This window comes from Egretta garzetta, unplaced genomic scaffold, assembly GCF_000687185.1.
Source record: "Egretta garzetta isolate BGI_Z169 unplaced genomic scaffold, ASM68718v1 scaffold175, whole genome shotgun sequence".
In the NCBI taxonomy this organism is placed as follows: Eukaryota; Metazoa; Chordata; class Aves; order Pelecaniformes; family Ardeidae; genus Egretta; species Egretta garzetta.
The window spans coordinates 2,210,877-2,228,182 of NW_009259860.1; the positions used below are offsets into that span (position 1 = coordinate 2,210,877).

General features: G+C 37.6%; 1 protein-coding gene across 10 annotated transcripts in view; it reads right to left on the reverse strand.

Moving 5' to 3' along the window:
• CCDC171 (coiled-coil domain containing 171) overlaps positions 1-17,306 on the reverse strand; it is a 165,807-nt gene that overhangs the window by 20,159 nt on the left and 128,342 nt on the right. For all 10 annotated transcript variants that reach the window (XM_035895589.1, XM_035895600.1, XM_035895592.1 and 7 more), the window contains one exon: positions 1,542-1,694. In XM_035895589.1, the coding sequence (XP_035751482.1) occupies positions 1,542-1,694 (153 nt within the window). The remainder of the gene's footprint in view (positions 1-1,541; positions 1,695-17,306) is intronic.

A 17,306-nucleotide genomic window follows, 5' to 3' on the forward strand; every position in this document is an offset into this window, starting at 1 on the left:
TACATTGATACTGTAGGCAGACACAAATTACTTAAAAAGCACTGCATTTAATCACAGACATTGGAGAGCTGGGGGGGCAAACTGTTTGTTTTCACTGTAACATATCAAGCCACTGCATGGCCCTTCATAGACAGGCCTAGCATAATCTTTGCTAAAAGCTCTCTCAATCCAAATGAAAGCAAACCTCACTGCAGCAAGTTTGGCAGACTTCCCAACCCTTAGTACACAAGTGGTCATCTTGATTTAAACAACAAAAACAATCATAACAGGCAAAGGAGCAACCCAATTACACTGGGCACAGGCTCAGCAGGACACATGTAAACCTAGTAGAAAACATAAAGGAAGCCTGGTTGGAGGAGAAAAGAAGCAATTTCAGTGAAGCAATTTCATTTAGTTTCTTAGAAAGGTTGTGCAGTCACAAATACAACAAAACCTTCATTCAACAATTATCATCTCAAGATCTTAAAACTGAAATTCAGCACTGATTAATATATTTTTCTATTTGCGCTAATTTCCCATTTTGCTGATCCAGTTTAGAAGCAGGATAAGAAATTAATGTAATTCTTTTGGAAACAACCAAAGTCACAGCCACAGCCTCTGAGTATATATTTGCTAATGCATTTATGTCATCTGCGTTAGTGACATCTCTCTTCTTACACATCTTCTGTTTCAAAAAGAAAGATAAACAATCCTCATTTTCTCTATGGTCCTTTGCTTCACAAGAATAAAAGAAGAGAAAGCAGGAAAGAGAGAACAAAAAAAAAAAAAAAAGCAAACTCCAGAGCTGTCTCCTTTATCCTATGTAGAAAAGTAAAGAAAGATGAAGAAGAAATACATCAAGTGTATGCAAGTTGCACAGCTTACACAGTCTCGCTCTAGACATACTTGGCTACATATTTATGACAGTTTATGTGTCTGGCCTCCTGCCTGTGTGACACGAATACATCTGCATTCAGTAATCCCCTGAGAGAGAGATCTCAGATCTGAAGAATCGTCTTATTAGCCTTGAACAAGTCCAAGTATCTTGGTGAGCAACAACACTTCAGACAAGAAATGATTTCTGAAATTGGATTTTTAACCTTGTAACTTTAGTGAGAAGTATTATTCATAATCACAATTGTCTAAGAAAACCCCCAACATGTCTCTTAATAAATCTTTTGTTTACATGAACAGTTAATAACATTCTATTTTAATATGGTACTATATATTTAGATGGTTAAATTCTTCCGGTCCAAAATTCAACCATTTACTGTACTGCCAAAACCAAAGAAATCACAATGTATCCTTTTCCAGCGACAGCAGCAATGAACAGGTCCTTGTAGAAGACACAGTAGTAAAATTAATCCTTGTGTTAAGTTTTACACCCCCTTTCCCTCCTGAAAAAAGTCTCAGAAGGTTTCTGTTGACACTAGTTTTATTGCTCTATTATGTTTATAATGAAATGTTATTGTATTTCACTACAGAAACTATGCAGCATGAAGAGAGATGCTGGCTAGGAAACCACGTCCAAATGACAAAAATTACTTGAAAAGCAGACTTACCAATTGTAAGCTCTCACTTTCATGAAGACAAGCTGTTTGGAGCTTGGACTTCAGGGCTGCAGTGTGAAGCTGATGAGATGCTGTTTCTCTCGCTAACGTGTCAATCCTTGAACTTGCAAGTTGGTAGACATCCATAAAACTTTTAATCATGGCCTTTAAAAAGTAAAATAAATCATCAGTGTCAGACAGGCTATAGTTAAATGCCAAAAAGTATACATCCAAATTCATTACAGAAGACCTAACTTTTATTAATCAGAGAAATCAAACAAAGGTTGGAAGCCAGGCAAAATTTCAGGACTTAAACATTAAACAGGTCTAACATGGGATTTTGTATTCCTCCTAAAATCTTAAATATTAATAGCATTGAAAAAAAAGCAAATGACTGTGCACCCTAATTAGAAGTTGTTTTGATGAGCTGTTTTCAAGCATGCAGTACTGCATTTAGCAGCTGATATCGTTTTTCGTTGTATTTAAATATAAGACTCAGTGCAAGTTCAATTTCTGTTTACAAAGAATCACTGCAGTTTCAGGTAAATGTTCATACTTTCAAAATGAGTCGAGGTACTAATCCTCCCACTCCATGTTAAAAAAAAACCAAAAAACTAATTTGGCAGAAACAAAAGAAACACAGGAAACCTACAGATCTCTGAAACTAAATAATCTGATTACAATATAGGTGGGAAACACAATTGTTTTCATGTATATATTGGAAGAATGTCCCAACCATGTAATATTGATCAGACTGATAATACAGTTAGCAGCACAAGAGAGTACAAATGATTTGGCAGTACTGCTAACTTTGTATCTACCCTAAATAGTGTAACGCTGTTGAGATATTGGTCTTTACAACTGGTTAATCACATTTCATGTGTTACAGTTTTCCCATCTGAAATGACCCGTAGCGAGTTTCTACTGTAAGAACATATTACAGATAATATGAAATTGGCCTTCTGAATGTAAGCCTGTGGTATAGGCAAAAATAAGCTTAGTACCACAAACAGGCATTCACAAAGATTTTTACTGTTTTCTGTGTTCTCAAACACACTACTGCTTTTCAGAATAAAAGTTAACATAGCTGAAATCAATCAAGTTACTTCATTGTCAAACGTACAAAACAGCAGTGGCAAATTAACACTATCATATCTTTTCTCATCAGAAATAATATCCAAAATGTACTATGGTGCTAGCCCTAAAAGTGTATTCACACAGCCCTGGAAGTCTGCTGCTGTCAGCTCTGATCCTGCTTTTAAAATTTTTCATCCACATTCAATGTGACTAAAATGCTGCAGCTCTTCACAAACCATACCAAACAAGAATGTGCATATATCTCACACCCCATATAAAACTGCCTGAGAGTCTTCATATGGCAACTGCTCACATGTTAAAAATTAGACATATGTTGAAATACATCTACGGACTGGGCCTGTGACTCATAAACAAGGATTATACCAATGTGTCATAACAAGCTGTGTCTCAAATCTCACAGAAAAAAAATCTTATGTGTTCCTTTTATTACTTCCCACATGATATTTAAAAGGTATCACTGAACTAGAATTCCTTACCTTCTTCCTTTTACTTCTGCTACCACAAAGCTAGTGAAGTCACTAACCTATACAGCTTCATCCTACGTCTCCAGAGCCACTCTAAGTCCATACAGTTATCTGAAACAGCACTTAACATTTCCTTGCTGCTCAATTCAGCTATTTCATTTGTTCTCTTGTTTAATGAGTTTAATGAGTTCAGAAGTTTTCAATCTAGGAAAAATGTACTAATTCACAAGCTTTCATTTTCAGACATGGCAAATATTTTTTCTAAGACATCTAGATTTTTTTTTTTTTTTTAGTCCAGAAGGAAGCAATTTCTCAGACGCTAATAATTCATTACCAATGTGGAAGGCAGCATTTATGCACCCGTAGGTACACACTCCTTCCAGTACATCCCAATTCCCTAGCAAAGGGTCTGGGTCAGTTTAGATGTCTCTCATTCAGGACCAGGTTAGGGTAAACAATATTTTTGGGTCTTCCAGTGGGTGACGTGGAATTCTTGATAATCAGTGTGCAGAACATTTATTCTAAATGCCATCTGGAGGAAGGCAAATATTATGGGGTTTTAGACATGCCATTGGAAGGTATTAATTTACATATGATTTTAAATAACTCATGTCAGTCACAGATTGAGTCACGGATCTGTTTTCCACAATACAAAATTCCACTTATTAGAAAGCTTGATACACGGGGAATGGGCATAGAACCTGGTCACTTGCATGTTGCAAGATCTGTCACATAATGATTAAACTCATCTCTAAAGCAGTTCAGCACTTTCGGTAAGATCACTATTTGCACGTTATAGATACAAATATATCTGCAGCTCTGGAAAGTGTTCCATGATCAACAAAGTCTGTTGACAGAATTTCAGAGAAGGCACATGCAGTTCCACAGAATTTTTTCCTCCCCTGCTAAGAAGGAGTGTTTTCTTTTGTTTTTAAGTACACATAGCAATAAGATGTATACACACTTTTTAAGTAAACATAGCAATAAGATACTTCAGCAACCCTCCTGATTAATTTTTATAGCATAAAATTTGGCATTCATACACATCTACAGGATCTGCATTTAAGCAAGCACTTGTGGTTTTGAATGTGTTGGTAATAGTGTGACAGGCAAACTGGGAACAGAATATGAAACAATAAAAATTTGTCTTCCATTACAAATAAAAACATTTTTAAAATACACACCAGAAAATTACTTCTGTTCAGAAAGGCCAGGTGTAGTGATCCCCGAACATCATAGGAACCAATATTATTGCAACTCAGACCACTTTAAAAGTTAAAACCTTTTCAGACAGATGAGTATTATAGGAAAGTTAGTGGGGAGGGCACTTAACCAAGGAGGCCACAGCAACAGTGGGGCTGAACAAGACTAATTTTAAACATTAATGGCTCTAGGTGTCCCTGCTCGAGCAGGGGGCTTGACCAGATGAACTCCAGAGGTCCCTTCCTACCTCAACCAGCCTGTAATTTGGTGATTACAAAGGATGGAACACAATGCAAATTAATAATGATTGAGATTTACACAGGACTGTCAATTTTAAGAGCAGAAATTGTAATGAATTACTCAAATTAATCAAAGCAAAAGAGGAATTAATCAGACAGCTGAATGGCTTTTTTCAGTCACCCCTTTTCTTTTACTCCACACAATGCCTTATTTTATGAAGGATTTCACTACTATTTAAAGGTTCTAGGTCACATGCTACTGATATGGCAGAAGCTAATATAAATGGTAGGAGTGTTTTCCATGTCAAAAGTGTCTTCAGTGTGAGAGGAGAACCATGCTCCAACACTAAGTCAAGACACGGGCAGCTTCACGAAAACAGATGAGTGACTTTTCTGGATAATTGGCTGCACCCCACAGGATAAAAATATATTCATAAGGTTGGAATGGAAAAAGGATGCTTTTATGCTGAAGGTGCTGGACTGGGCACAAAATTTGCAAGAGTCCCCAAGTCCCATTTTCAAATATAACTTTCCATGGACAAGGTATTTTAAGCCAAAGTACTTCTAAGGATGTTTTTTTTAATGTGTATTTATACATTTAAAACAGTATCCCGATCTAGAAAATCCCTATGAGCACTTCAACTACCTTTGAATTCAAAGCAAATCTGAACATTTTGAAAAATTCAGGTAAGTGCTATTCACATGATAAAGGAACAAAGTATTTTAAATTTCAGATCCTTATTTATTTAGAAAATGGGACTCTAAAGTTTCTGAGCATTGCACACCTGGCCATTTTGCCCCAGCTTGTAAAAACAAGGCCAAAAGACAGGAACATTGCAAAACCATAGAATCATAGAACCATCTACCATGTACGTGCATAGCCATCTACCAATGCTCCAATACCCTGAATATACATAGATAAGCACATAAATAGACAAAAGAGAACATATATAAAATTTAACAAAAATTAAACATGTTTTAAGTTAAATTAGCAGATGAAGTTTCTTTCAAAGCAGTCATAAGGAAGAAGTCCTTATGATGTGTTGAAATATACTTACCTGTAACACAAGGGTACATGCATTTCTCACTTAAGCTACAGGCTGGTGAAGCTCAGAAACCAAAGTAAAAATGAAACAAACTAATTTGATGATATTTATAAACTACAAACCAGAGAACTGAAGAGCAAAATAGCTCTCTCAGGATTTTATTGGGTCTGCTGTTATCATAGAACTGTATCTCCTGTTTAGAAGGAACAAAGCTGAAGGAAGGAGACTTATGTGAAATGATGCTTATTAAAAGGTATCAGACTAACAGCCTAACAATATAAGCATTCAGTTTGTAATATCAGATGCAGCAGCCAGAATAACAAGACCATCTACCCAATGTTCTTAAAAAAAATAACAAACATATAAAAAAAAAGTCAAAATGAACATTTGACTGTTAGGTTCTCCCTTCAGGAAATTCTTCGACTAAAAAGAATGTTAGCAGGTAGTAAATTTACCTAAGGGCAACATATACAAAAAGATGAAAAAGAACAAGAGAAGGAATAATGAATGGACTTCAGAAGAATGAAAGATTAACTCTAGTATAACAACGTGCTTAGATGAGAATCTGAAAAGACTGAGAATTTCATTTATGGCACAGAATTTGGTTGAAGAGCAGTTCAGGCAAAAGGAACTGGTGTGAAAACAAAACTTGACAGAGTAGAGTTCTGCATGCTTAATGGATAACCTATAGAATGCCTGTCATCACTGCCTTGCTTCAATCTGACATAAATGAGACGAGCTAAAATAAGTCCAGAAAACAAAACACACATCAATTACTTTTTGTTTACAGAAGCAAGATTTCAGGATACTTATTATAGATTTAAGAGAGCTATATTTGGAGAAGAAGGGATTAAAATTAATTTCCCCCATATACTGTAGCATTTGAAAACCCATTCTGGCTGCCTTGACCCATAGTCCAAAATGTCTAGTGGCAACATCAGTGGAGGATGTAAATACAGCAGCTTCTCAGGCATCAGAAAAAACCCTCAAGGGAAACAGCATTCAGCAAAATTGCACTTTTGCAGCTGTTTGGCACTTCTTTAATGATCTATTCTCCTTGTATCTCATTTCGACACTAAACTTTTTGTTGGGTTCCATTCAAGCGTGGCATGCACAATTTAAATGTGCCAAAAAGCAGGTCAGTTCTGTTACAACTTTTTTTTTTTTTTCCAATGAAAGCTGACTCAGTGCCACACACGGGGCCTAACTCTATCCCCTTCGCTTCAATAACAATTACTTTACCCCGTAGGTCTCAGAGGATAGCCCAAGGGAATGAAGCTCTAAATAAAAGGCTAGATTCTCTGCAAGAGGTAATGACATGACTTCCTACAAGAAAATTGAAAAGGGAGCATTGAAATTGACAGAGACTGAAGGGAAAGTGCTTCTACTGGAAACCACAGCGGATGGGCATAACAACAATTGCCATGAAAATTATTACAAAGTGTAAGAGTTTCAAAAATAACATTGATCTTCTAGAAACTGATAAATTAAGACCAGTGTGTTTGTTGGTATGATCAGGTAGAAAGCATTCTGAGAATTTTATAGCAAAGGAGCTACCTGCAGCCTTGACTGCTTAGAAATATCTCTGGACCATGGAAGCAAATTACCACTTAACAAAATTAAGGAAATGCATATTTTTATAAACCAGTGTTTACCTGCAAAGACTGTTCTCACTGTCTGCTGCACGAAGTCAAGCATAGCTGCATGCAAAATGTAAAGGACAAACAATTGCTGCCCCAAATAACTTGTAGCTTACGCTACAGCTATGGGGAAAATGCTACCGATACATTGTATGCCTTCCCATCTTCTTACACAGTCTTGACACAAAAGGAACATTTCAGTCTGTCAGGGAGGAAGAGAATTTTCAGGTAAATGGTTTTGGCAAGAAAGAAACAGCAACTGAAAGATGTTTCAGGCTGGTACCCTTTCTTCAACTTTCTCTTGCAGTGTATATTCTAGACAGAGATGAAAGGAAGAGGGACAGGTCCACGTTGAAGTGCCTCAATCGTGATCATGAAAATCAACCTAGAGTGAGCACAATATGTCACCACTGATGAGAACTAAACAGCAACAGTCACAACAGAAAAGTCAGGATGCAATTTTATTAGAAAAATGGCAGTGTCCCTGTGATGTGTTGACCCTGGCTGGGCACCAGGGGCCCACCAAAGCCGCTCTATCACTCCCCTCTTTAACCAGACAGGTGAGAGAAAAGTAAATCAAAGGGCTTGTGGGTCGAGATAAGGACAGGGAGAGATCATTCGCCAGTTACCGTCATGGGCAAAACAGATTCAACTTGATCAAATCAATTTAATTTATTACCAATCAAAATCAGAGTAGGAGCGGATAAAAACTGCTGAATCTTAAAACACCTCCCTCCCACCCGCCTCCTTTCTGGGCTCAGCTTCACTCCCAGTTTCTCTACCTACTCCCCCCAGTGGCACAGGGGGATGGGAATGGGGGTTGGGTCAGTTCATCGCATGCTGTCACTGTCAATTCTTCCTCCTCAGGGAAGGACTCTTCCCCTGCTCCAGCGTGGGGTCCCTCCCACGGCAGGCAGTCCTCCACGAACTGCTCCAACGTGAGTCCTTCCCACAGGCTGCAGTTCTTTATTAACTGCTCCAGCCTGGGTCCATCTTTCCCACAGGGTGCAGTCCCTCAGGAGCAGACTGCTCCAGCCTGGGTCGCAGGTCCTGCCAGCAAACCTGCTTTGGCATGGGCTTCTCCCACCACAGGTCCACAAAGTTTTGCCAGGAACCTGATCTGGCACAGGCTTCCCACGGGGTCACAGCCTTCTTCCTTCAGGCATCCACCCACTCCAGCATGGACCTCCATGGGCTGCAGGGGGACAGCCTGCCTCACCATGGTCTTCACCACGGGCTGCAGGGGAATCTCTGCTCTGGCACCTGGACCCCCTCCTGCCCCTCCTTCTGCACTGACCTTGGTGTCTGCAGGGCTGTTTCTTCTCGCATCCTCTCACTTCTCTTCTCTCTCCGGCTACTGAGCCGCAGCCGATTTTTTTCCTTCTTAAATATGTTATCCCAGAGGTGCTTCCACTGTTGCTGGTTGGCTTTGCCTTGGCCAGTGGTGGACACAGGGAAAACTTCTAGCAGCTTCTCACAGAAGCCACCCCTGTAGTCCCCCCCACTACCAAAACATTGCTACACAAATCCAATACAGTCCCATCACACATGCAGTCTTGGTTAGAAACAAGAGAGTGAAACTTCTCATCAAAATCCTGGCAAAATGTCAAGTGAAAGTACAAGTTTGCCTGTTTCTGGATGATGTTGCTCTTGGCTTATTGGAGTGATGTCTTGGAACCAGAAAAGATGTACAAAAGCTGAATTATAGAATTCTGTTTTCACAACCAAATTCATAGAAGTAAAATCAATTTTAAAATGCATATTCTTTCTTATTTTTAAGGAACTCCTATGTATGGATAGGATATCCTATATGAGCAAACCAATTTTTATAAATAAATGTTACCATAAACTGTAAGTCTTAACTGTCTGAAATCTAATGGATACATGTGTGTGTACAAGAACATTTTAATGAGGGTAGAGAAGCAGACATTAATCTATACAATTACTAAGTAGGATAATCTGAAGTTTCTTCACACAGAAGGTAAATGTAAGAGCTGAAAAACGTTTCTGTTCTTCTGAAATGCTGTCCACAAACTATCCACCACAAGTAACTAACTCAACTATTTGCCAACTTAGTAGAAACAATGAGTTTACTGAAAATACAGTTTTTTCATTAGTTTTAAAGAGTGCTCTATTACCTAAGACCAATTTCAATTACTTTTAGTAAAGAAATATGCTTTACAGCTAAATAGATGCTACTGAGACTTCTACGAATCTTTTTAGAACTCATGAAAAAACACCAGTTTAGTTTTAGCCAGTGTAGAAAAAGTTTGTTGCTGGCTCCAACAGAAGAAAATGATCACCCCACAAAATCTGGGTTAGGTATGGACATTTCCTTAAATGGTTTGACTAGAGCTATGAAGGGATGTAGATTATTCCTTTCTGGCCACAAGAAGCAGCGTTTCAATTTTAGATTAAAACATTTTCAAACTGAGTTAGATAAAATATTTTACATATGCTTAGAAGGGGGAAATGTGTCCACTGTGTATTTTCTATGCAGAAAGATGAAGACAATCTATGCTGTCATTGCCATTTATCAGGAGAGACAAAGGTCCCTTCTGGCAGGTTTAGTCAATATGACAACTACGATTACGTGTCTCATACATGAGTATTCATTACTGAGTCCTAATCTTCGTATCAGATTTTGATGAATACTCCAGTCTAATGGAGCCCAGGAGCTAGAAAACTGCACGAAGTTTTGTGATATAGTTACTTCACTTCCTTTGCTTTTCTTATGAAGTGCTCATGGTAATTAATTAATTAATTTTAATTCAACATAAATATTTCATCCTAAATAAAACAACATTTTGCTTTTTTTAAGAAAACTCTAAAGTATACCTGTCAAATTACACCTGGATAGCAAACTACTATTTTTTTGGTTTGGCTTCTAGGTATGTGCACAAATTCATGACGCCAGCATGGGAAGAAGCACCAGTCTCTACAGAGAAAGTAATGATCTAGAAAATCTGAATTGCCTTCCTCAGGTAAATGGACACAACCTTAATCTAATGTCCACTGTCTCATACATGATGGACAGGTGCTCTCCCTTCATTCTGCCTAAACTCAGATGTTAGTGAGATAATTAGTTTACTTCATATGTTCTTGAACTTTATCAAAATTTGTATTTAAAAAAAAAAAAACACAACAACATACAAATGGCTAGATTTTCAATCAGACTTGTTTTCAAGACCCACTTTATGCCATGAAAATATTTCATTAGAAATTTCAGGGACAACAGCTCTTGTTCCAAAATCTGAAGAATCAAAGGAATTTTAAAGAGCACAGTGCCCTTCACAGTGAGCATACACATTAGCACCCTTCTTCCCAAGCAAAAGTTGGAGAATATTGGCAATGTTTGCCAAAAGTGGTACTGACACTGAGCTTCACAATTTGCCATCCTTAAGCTTAGTATGAAATAAGGAAAATATTTTCCTCCCAAAGTTTGCTTTTACTGATCATAATCTGAGGAAGAAGAATGAATAAAACAATCCCTGTCATCTGTGAATACCTAGTTCTACTAACAAGGGAGGTACAGCTGAAGAAAACCCTGGCTGGGAAAAACTGATTCTGTTTATTTATCTTTTTGGCTTTTGTCATATAGATGACAGATTAGCTCAACTCAAAAAGGTATAAAATCCAATCAACACATGCTAAAAACTGCTGGATGAATGAGACTCCACTGTACTGAAGTCTGGGCCTCTTCTACGCAAGCAGTCAATAAGCTAAGTGACAAAGCTGTTCACTGGGAAAAGCTTGAAAGACAAAGAGAAGATGACACTAACTTTTCTGTTGGCAGAGCTCTGGTAGTCCTCATTCAGACCAACAATTCAAAGATGTGTTAGTTACCTGATGAGCTTTTTACGATAATATTGTGGAAGACATTGATTTTCTGGTTTGCCTTCAGCAAATGCACCACGTGTCTTTTCATTAAATGGAAACTTATAATCAGATTACAGAATAGGATTTGAATTATTACATTGGGAGCCTGAGAAGTAAGGAACAGGCTTCTATGGTCCATTCCCCTGCCTGCCCAACAGCCAACAATTAGATCCAACTCCTTAGAAGCATAAGAGATAAACTGACTTTCTAAATTCTGTTTATAAAACTGGATGCTTATAGTAACACTGAAAGGAGAAAAATAAGGAGGATAGGCACTGGTGAGATGAGTTTGCCTACAGAGTATAGTCTTCTACAACAATAGGATCAGAAGTAAAATACCTCGTATCACAGGGTATCAGAACTAGATTGAGAAAGACCTTTTTAGTCTTTCTTTTTTACTGGGTTTGGTAATAACTGCAGGCACTACAACATCATGTGCTTGAGTGGTGACATTACTGGTGGGTAACCAAAAGCATCTGGTTCTTATCCAGGGATCCTAGGCTATCCTAACTCATAAACACCTTAGAGGACAGCATTTTCCAAACTACCTGTGATGTTAATTGGTTACTACTTCCTTATGCATTTTTCAGAGTTGGACCACTACTTGCCCTTCGGTCATTTACGAGCAATTGTGCCTATGGATGTTGGTAACATAGAGAAATCACTTCCACAGTTTACCAAATTGAGAAACTATAGATGATTTCTACTGCTTTTGACCTTTTTGTAGTTCAGGAATGAGGAAGGTAACCTGAAAAGAAACAACTACTGATGACGTGGCAAAGAATGGGAGGTGATTATGACAGACAATGCCAAAGCATGACTAGTATAAAGAAGGTAAACTGGGAATATTTATTAACATTAACATATTAATATTAAATGAAGTAGCAGAAACCATTTTCAAAACAAACAACACAGAAAATAGTTTTTCAGAAAGCGTGTAGTTAAGCTGCTAAAGTCGTTTCCACAAGTTATGTGAATGCTTAATTTTACGTGAGTTCAAAAAGCAACGGGACAATAAATAGCTCTTGAATACAAAGTACAAATTTTGTTTCAGGAGGTCCTTGAACTAAAATGGTGGAGGCTGGGAGAAATTCTGAAGATATTTTAGTCCTGTTTCTTATACTCTTCTTTTTTTTTTCCACTTTCCCCTGTCCAGCCTGTTTTTAAGCAAGGACAACAAAATTTACGGCTATTCTATGTGCCCTCTAGGCATTAAATGTTTACTCAGTCCCACAGCCTATTTCCCAAAGGATTAAAGTTTGCAGCAAGTCTCACATGGAATAAATGCAGAACAAATCAAGCATCTAGGATAGTGACCTTTGCCAAGGTACAGACAAACATCATATTTTGACATGTAGCAGACTCGATGCTCAAAACCCAGTCCTGTGGTCTTTGCAAGCATTTGTAAAAACTTCAGAACTTAAACTTCAACTTGTAATCTTTAGCCTTCACAATATTGAAGTAATTTATAAAAAAAAAGTTATTTCTTTGAGAATGGGAAACTGGATAGAGAGAAAGTCTAGCACCATAGGCAGTACCAGTGGCATGATGCTTTGCTCTCTCAACTCTCCCCTTAGTATTTGTCAATTACAATATGGTCAGGAAGAGGGGGACCTACAAATGGATGCTGGTATTGGAAAAAACACACAATCTGCCTCTGAACGGAGAAAAGTCAGAACTAAAATACAGTCTTCAGGCACTAAATGGGCATTGTAGGTTTGCCCCACAGGTGGAATGGGTGACTGTTTCCTCCTCATCTTTACTTTAGAACTGCACTTTCATCAAAAAAGATCATGATGTGGAAGCGATCCAAAGGAATCGAAGTATAAGTTCTATCAAGGTTCTAGGAGGATAAACAAATAGTGGTCTTTCCATAGATATTATCTTTTTAAAAGCCACAAAAGACTCAATCCTTTGCAGGTACACTTGCCAACATGCAGGTTGTATATCCCTGTTAAGGTTTACAAAACGGTTCCACATTCACCCACTTTCCATTCCTTAAGCATGCTCCAGCCCTCTCCATTTTCTCCTCACTCTCTAATTTCATACCACCTTTTTGTTTCTAATGGGAAGAGACCATAATGAGGGAAGAGACCATAATGAAGGGAGAGTTAAAGAAGACTATAATGAAACTGGGTACTGCAATTGACAAGTACTCATTAAAAACAAGTGCCCTATTCCAAGCATATTTGTCCTGGAATACCTACAGCAATAGACCTTAACCATCCTAAAAATTTATGCTTTTTATAGTCCAACATAAGTGTTGGAACTCGTGACCGTAGGATTCTAGCAGCATGTATCACCAGACCATCAATCATTTCAGTAACTGAAAAAATCAAGACAACAGATTCAAAGTAGTTCATTGTGATTCCTGCAAGATAACAATGTAGAAAAGAAAGCGTGCAGCTAACAACATATACTGAATTTAGGAGACACAGTTTACACACCTATCCACCCCCTCCACCCCCCCAAATAAAACCCCAAAATGAATTAGTGGCAAATTGGTAGAATTTGGTAAAAATCAGGTTAACTTTTAATCCTTTCAAAACTTGTCCTCTTCGAATTTCACTTCAGTGGTACACCACTTGGGATGCTATCCCAGTCTATTTCTTCAATATAGGACAACTGTGGAATTAATGGAACAGCCTGGGGTTTTGTGCCTAGTTTTATATTCTGAAAGGTTTACTGTGTTTTTCTTAATCCTTAAGTTGCATATTCATTGCTATATTTTCGTCTAACTGCTGTCACTTATATTGTCATGCAGAAGGGCAAATCAGGGTCAGTTTATGTAAGCAGCATCAATCTGAAAAACTTCATCAGTCTTTATTTCAAGGCATTATGCAAAGAAAGCTGACATTAAGAGAGCCTTAACTGACAGCAAATGAAATCAATCAGCAAATCACTAAGCCATAATAAACTCGCTCAAGTTGTAGATAACCCTTCCTCTTCCAGGTCTTTAACTACCAGGCCCACCAAATGCAGTCTCTGGGCAGAAATGTCCATTACAAAATTCTTGCACTGATATAGTGCATTAATTAATAATTTTTTCTTCCTCTGTAAGCTATTGATAAGAATAACAAACAGATAGAGATATGGCTTATAATAATGGAATACTAAGCAGTTAAGTGAAAAAAGACTAAGCAAAAGATTCAGCATTTGAAGAAGTTTCTTTTTTTAGTCTAAATGTAATTAAGAATAGAAAACAGTTTGATTCTATTTCTGCTACTAAGATATTTCTGTAATAAAGTCTATTGCCTTATTAACTCCTATTGCTTAGACTCACTTACTCAGCATTTCTTCTTAGTTTTTGAAATTAAAAGAACCAGCACAAAAAAAAGTAAGACTCCAGACAATTCCTAATCTTTCACAGTATTCACTTCAAGAATTCATTTTGTAACCTACATGATTATCAACAGTTTAACAGCTATGCTTCTGACTGGGCTTATCTGTGTCACAATAGTACACACTGCAGACGATATCAAACAATACAGTCACAGCCAAACTACGCAGTGGTTATCTGGTAAAATTACTTCTTTTCTGAAAATACTGCACACAGATAATCCCATGCAATTCTGAAATATAGGATTTCTGAAGTAAGAAAAATGGCCGAACAAACAAGGTGCTGTGAAAACTGTATTTGTTATTTTCTGTTATTAAGCGATGCTTTGTTTTTGTAGTTACAGCATTTAGGAGCCTGCCCTTATTCACTGAGGCAGCTTTGGGTACATTTTGAGATCACCATGTCTCTAGAGTAATTTTTCTCATAAAGGAATAGTGACTAGAAGTCAATAAAGGTGCTTCCTGTTGGGTCCTTATGCTATAAGATGTAGCAACCTGGTAACCAGCTGGAAAAAAAATCCATCCCAGGATCACAAGCAGAAGCAAACTAAATAAACTTGGTGAATTAAGATCATATTTTACACAGTTCTTATAGACCTTTCTTGCATATCAGCACAGATCATTCATAAGAGATTATCCACATGCAACAGATATGAATGTATGAAAAAGTCTAAGTGGACAAAGGCAGATGCTTACACAATTGCTTGACAGGGTCAAGAAAGAAAATTTTCATTACATAAAGGTTGTTGAAAGATTAAACTATTATATACTAACTTGGGCATTCAAGGTAGTCAGCAGCAGATCTTAACTGAAAATTTTTACAGAACTAATAATACTCATGAAAGAGGCTGGACAAGAGTTAGTGGTTTCACAGGCATAAAGAGACAGTTTTCAGGAATTGATTAATCGGTGACTACAGATACTGACTTTGATATTTGTGGTCCCATTGTGCCAAAGACTTAACAGGGTTGGGGTGCAATCAGTGTACCAGCTAACTACAGAGCCTTCTGAGATTGGTTCTTCATATGGTCTCCATTTATTAGAATGAAGAAAGGCAAAGAAAGAAAAAAAAAAGTGAAAGGGAAGCTGGACAAGGAGGAAGAGACTGCTAAAAGAAATGCTGTGAAGAAGAGAGGAAGTTGGGAATACAGAAAGGAGAAAGGGTGTGAAATTCAAATTAGAGAAGGCAAATTTCCAACATCACTGGCATTTTGAAGATGCCTCACTTTTTATGTTTTAACTTGTGTCTTGCTAACATACATTAATGTTATGTTTTAAAGGAATTATAGTTAAAATAAATTATGCTAAAATTGCTTCTAAATATTTATCACCATGATACAAACTATTTGGAGGCATGACTCCAGACGCCAGCTGACCACATTCCAGGAGATTAGAGTCCTTCATATTGCATCTCTTCAATCTGATTATTCAGATTTTACTTAGTTGTCAATTATTGTTTCTTAAGCCCTGCACCAACTTAATTATTGACTAATTGAAGTTTGCAAAAGGTCAGGTTTGCAAGAGGTGCCATCCCACTCTAATGAGTTTGAGAGATGTATTTATGAGTATTTCAACTCAAGGTGCAAGTGGAAAGTATCATTATATTAACAAAGAACCACTTCTCTCTTTAAATGGTATATTGGAAAGCAGGCTAGCGGTCAGTCCAGAAGCAGCACATTTTGACACTGGGTAGGAAATTAGTCCTTTGGGAGAAGAGAAGAAACATGGGGGATGGCATCTCGGGTGCTGTTGGTAGCAGCTGTTGAACTCGTGGAGAATGAAGATCCAGTTTTACCCAACAAGAAGCAGGAGTCCGATGCCAGAGGAGACAGCATTCTGGCCTCTGTAATGAAACGGACAGTTCCTTCTGTGGGTGAAATGGTGGAAGTAAAAAGAAAACACTAGAAGCGTATGCGTGTTTGGTGCATGTATGTATAAATGCACTGTCTTCAGGACTCTCTTAAAGAGGTTTCTACTTTCTGAAGTATTAAGAGAAAAAAACCCCACAATTACCTGTTCTTTTAACAGCCATACCATTAAAAAAAAATAAATAAAAAGGCTCCAAAACAGAAGTACAAGATTTAAAATACTAATAATTGTTTTCAAGCAGCTAGTCCACAATAAATTCATCCCATTAAGTCCTCATACCAGAAGTGATTTATGTTTGAAAGACTTGCCCTATGAAGAGGATAAAATCTTGATGGCAGAATTATAATGTTACCTCTGAAATCACTTGCTTCCTCAATTAGGTAAGAACTTTTTTATTGACAAGTATAACCCGGGAATGAGAAAGTGTTTATTATTTTGAGAAGAATTATCAGCAGAATTATGCATATCTTTTACCTTCTAATCTATCAAGCATAAATCTAAAATTAATGAACAAGTGAAAATAAATACAAATTAAGAAGCTCCTAACACTTTAAACTACATTTACGTTTGCCCAATTAATTAGAAAAAGTGGACCTACAACACAATCAGATAATGCATGACTAAATCATACATGAATACATAATTTACATAAAATAAATGGTAAGAACCTACTCCTTCATAAATTTATAATGATTATACGCTAAGACTGAAGATGTCAGTACTTGACTATATTACTACCACCACTATAAGCCTTTGTTATTACTGCACTTTTCATTTCAAATTACCTTGAAACACCTGAGAAACGCAAAGAAGTACATATAAATCCCATGTGGGCTTCCTAAACCTGCACGAACAGATGGACACATGCTGAAGGCAGAGACAGGGGGAGAGCAAGACAGAGGGAGCACAAGGTGGGGAAGGGGTGGGAGGGAGAGGCAGAGAGCGGGGAGAGAGCCAGCGGCAGAGGGGCAGGGGGGGCAGAAAGACAGAGAGGCAGGGA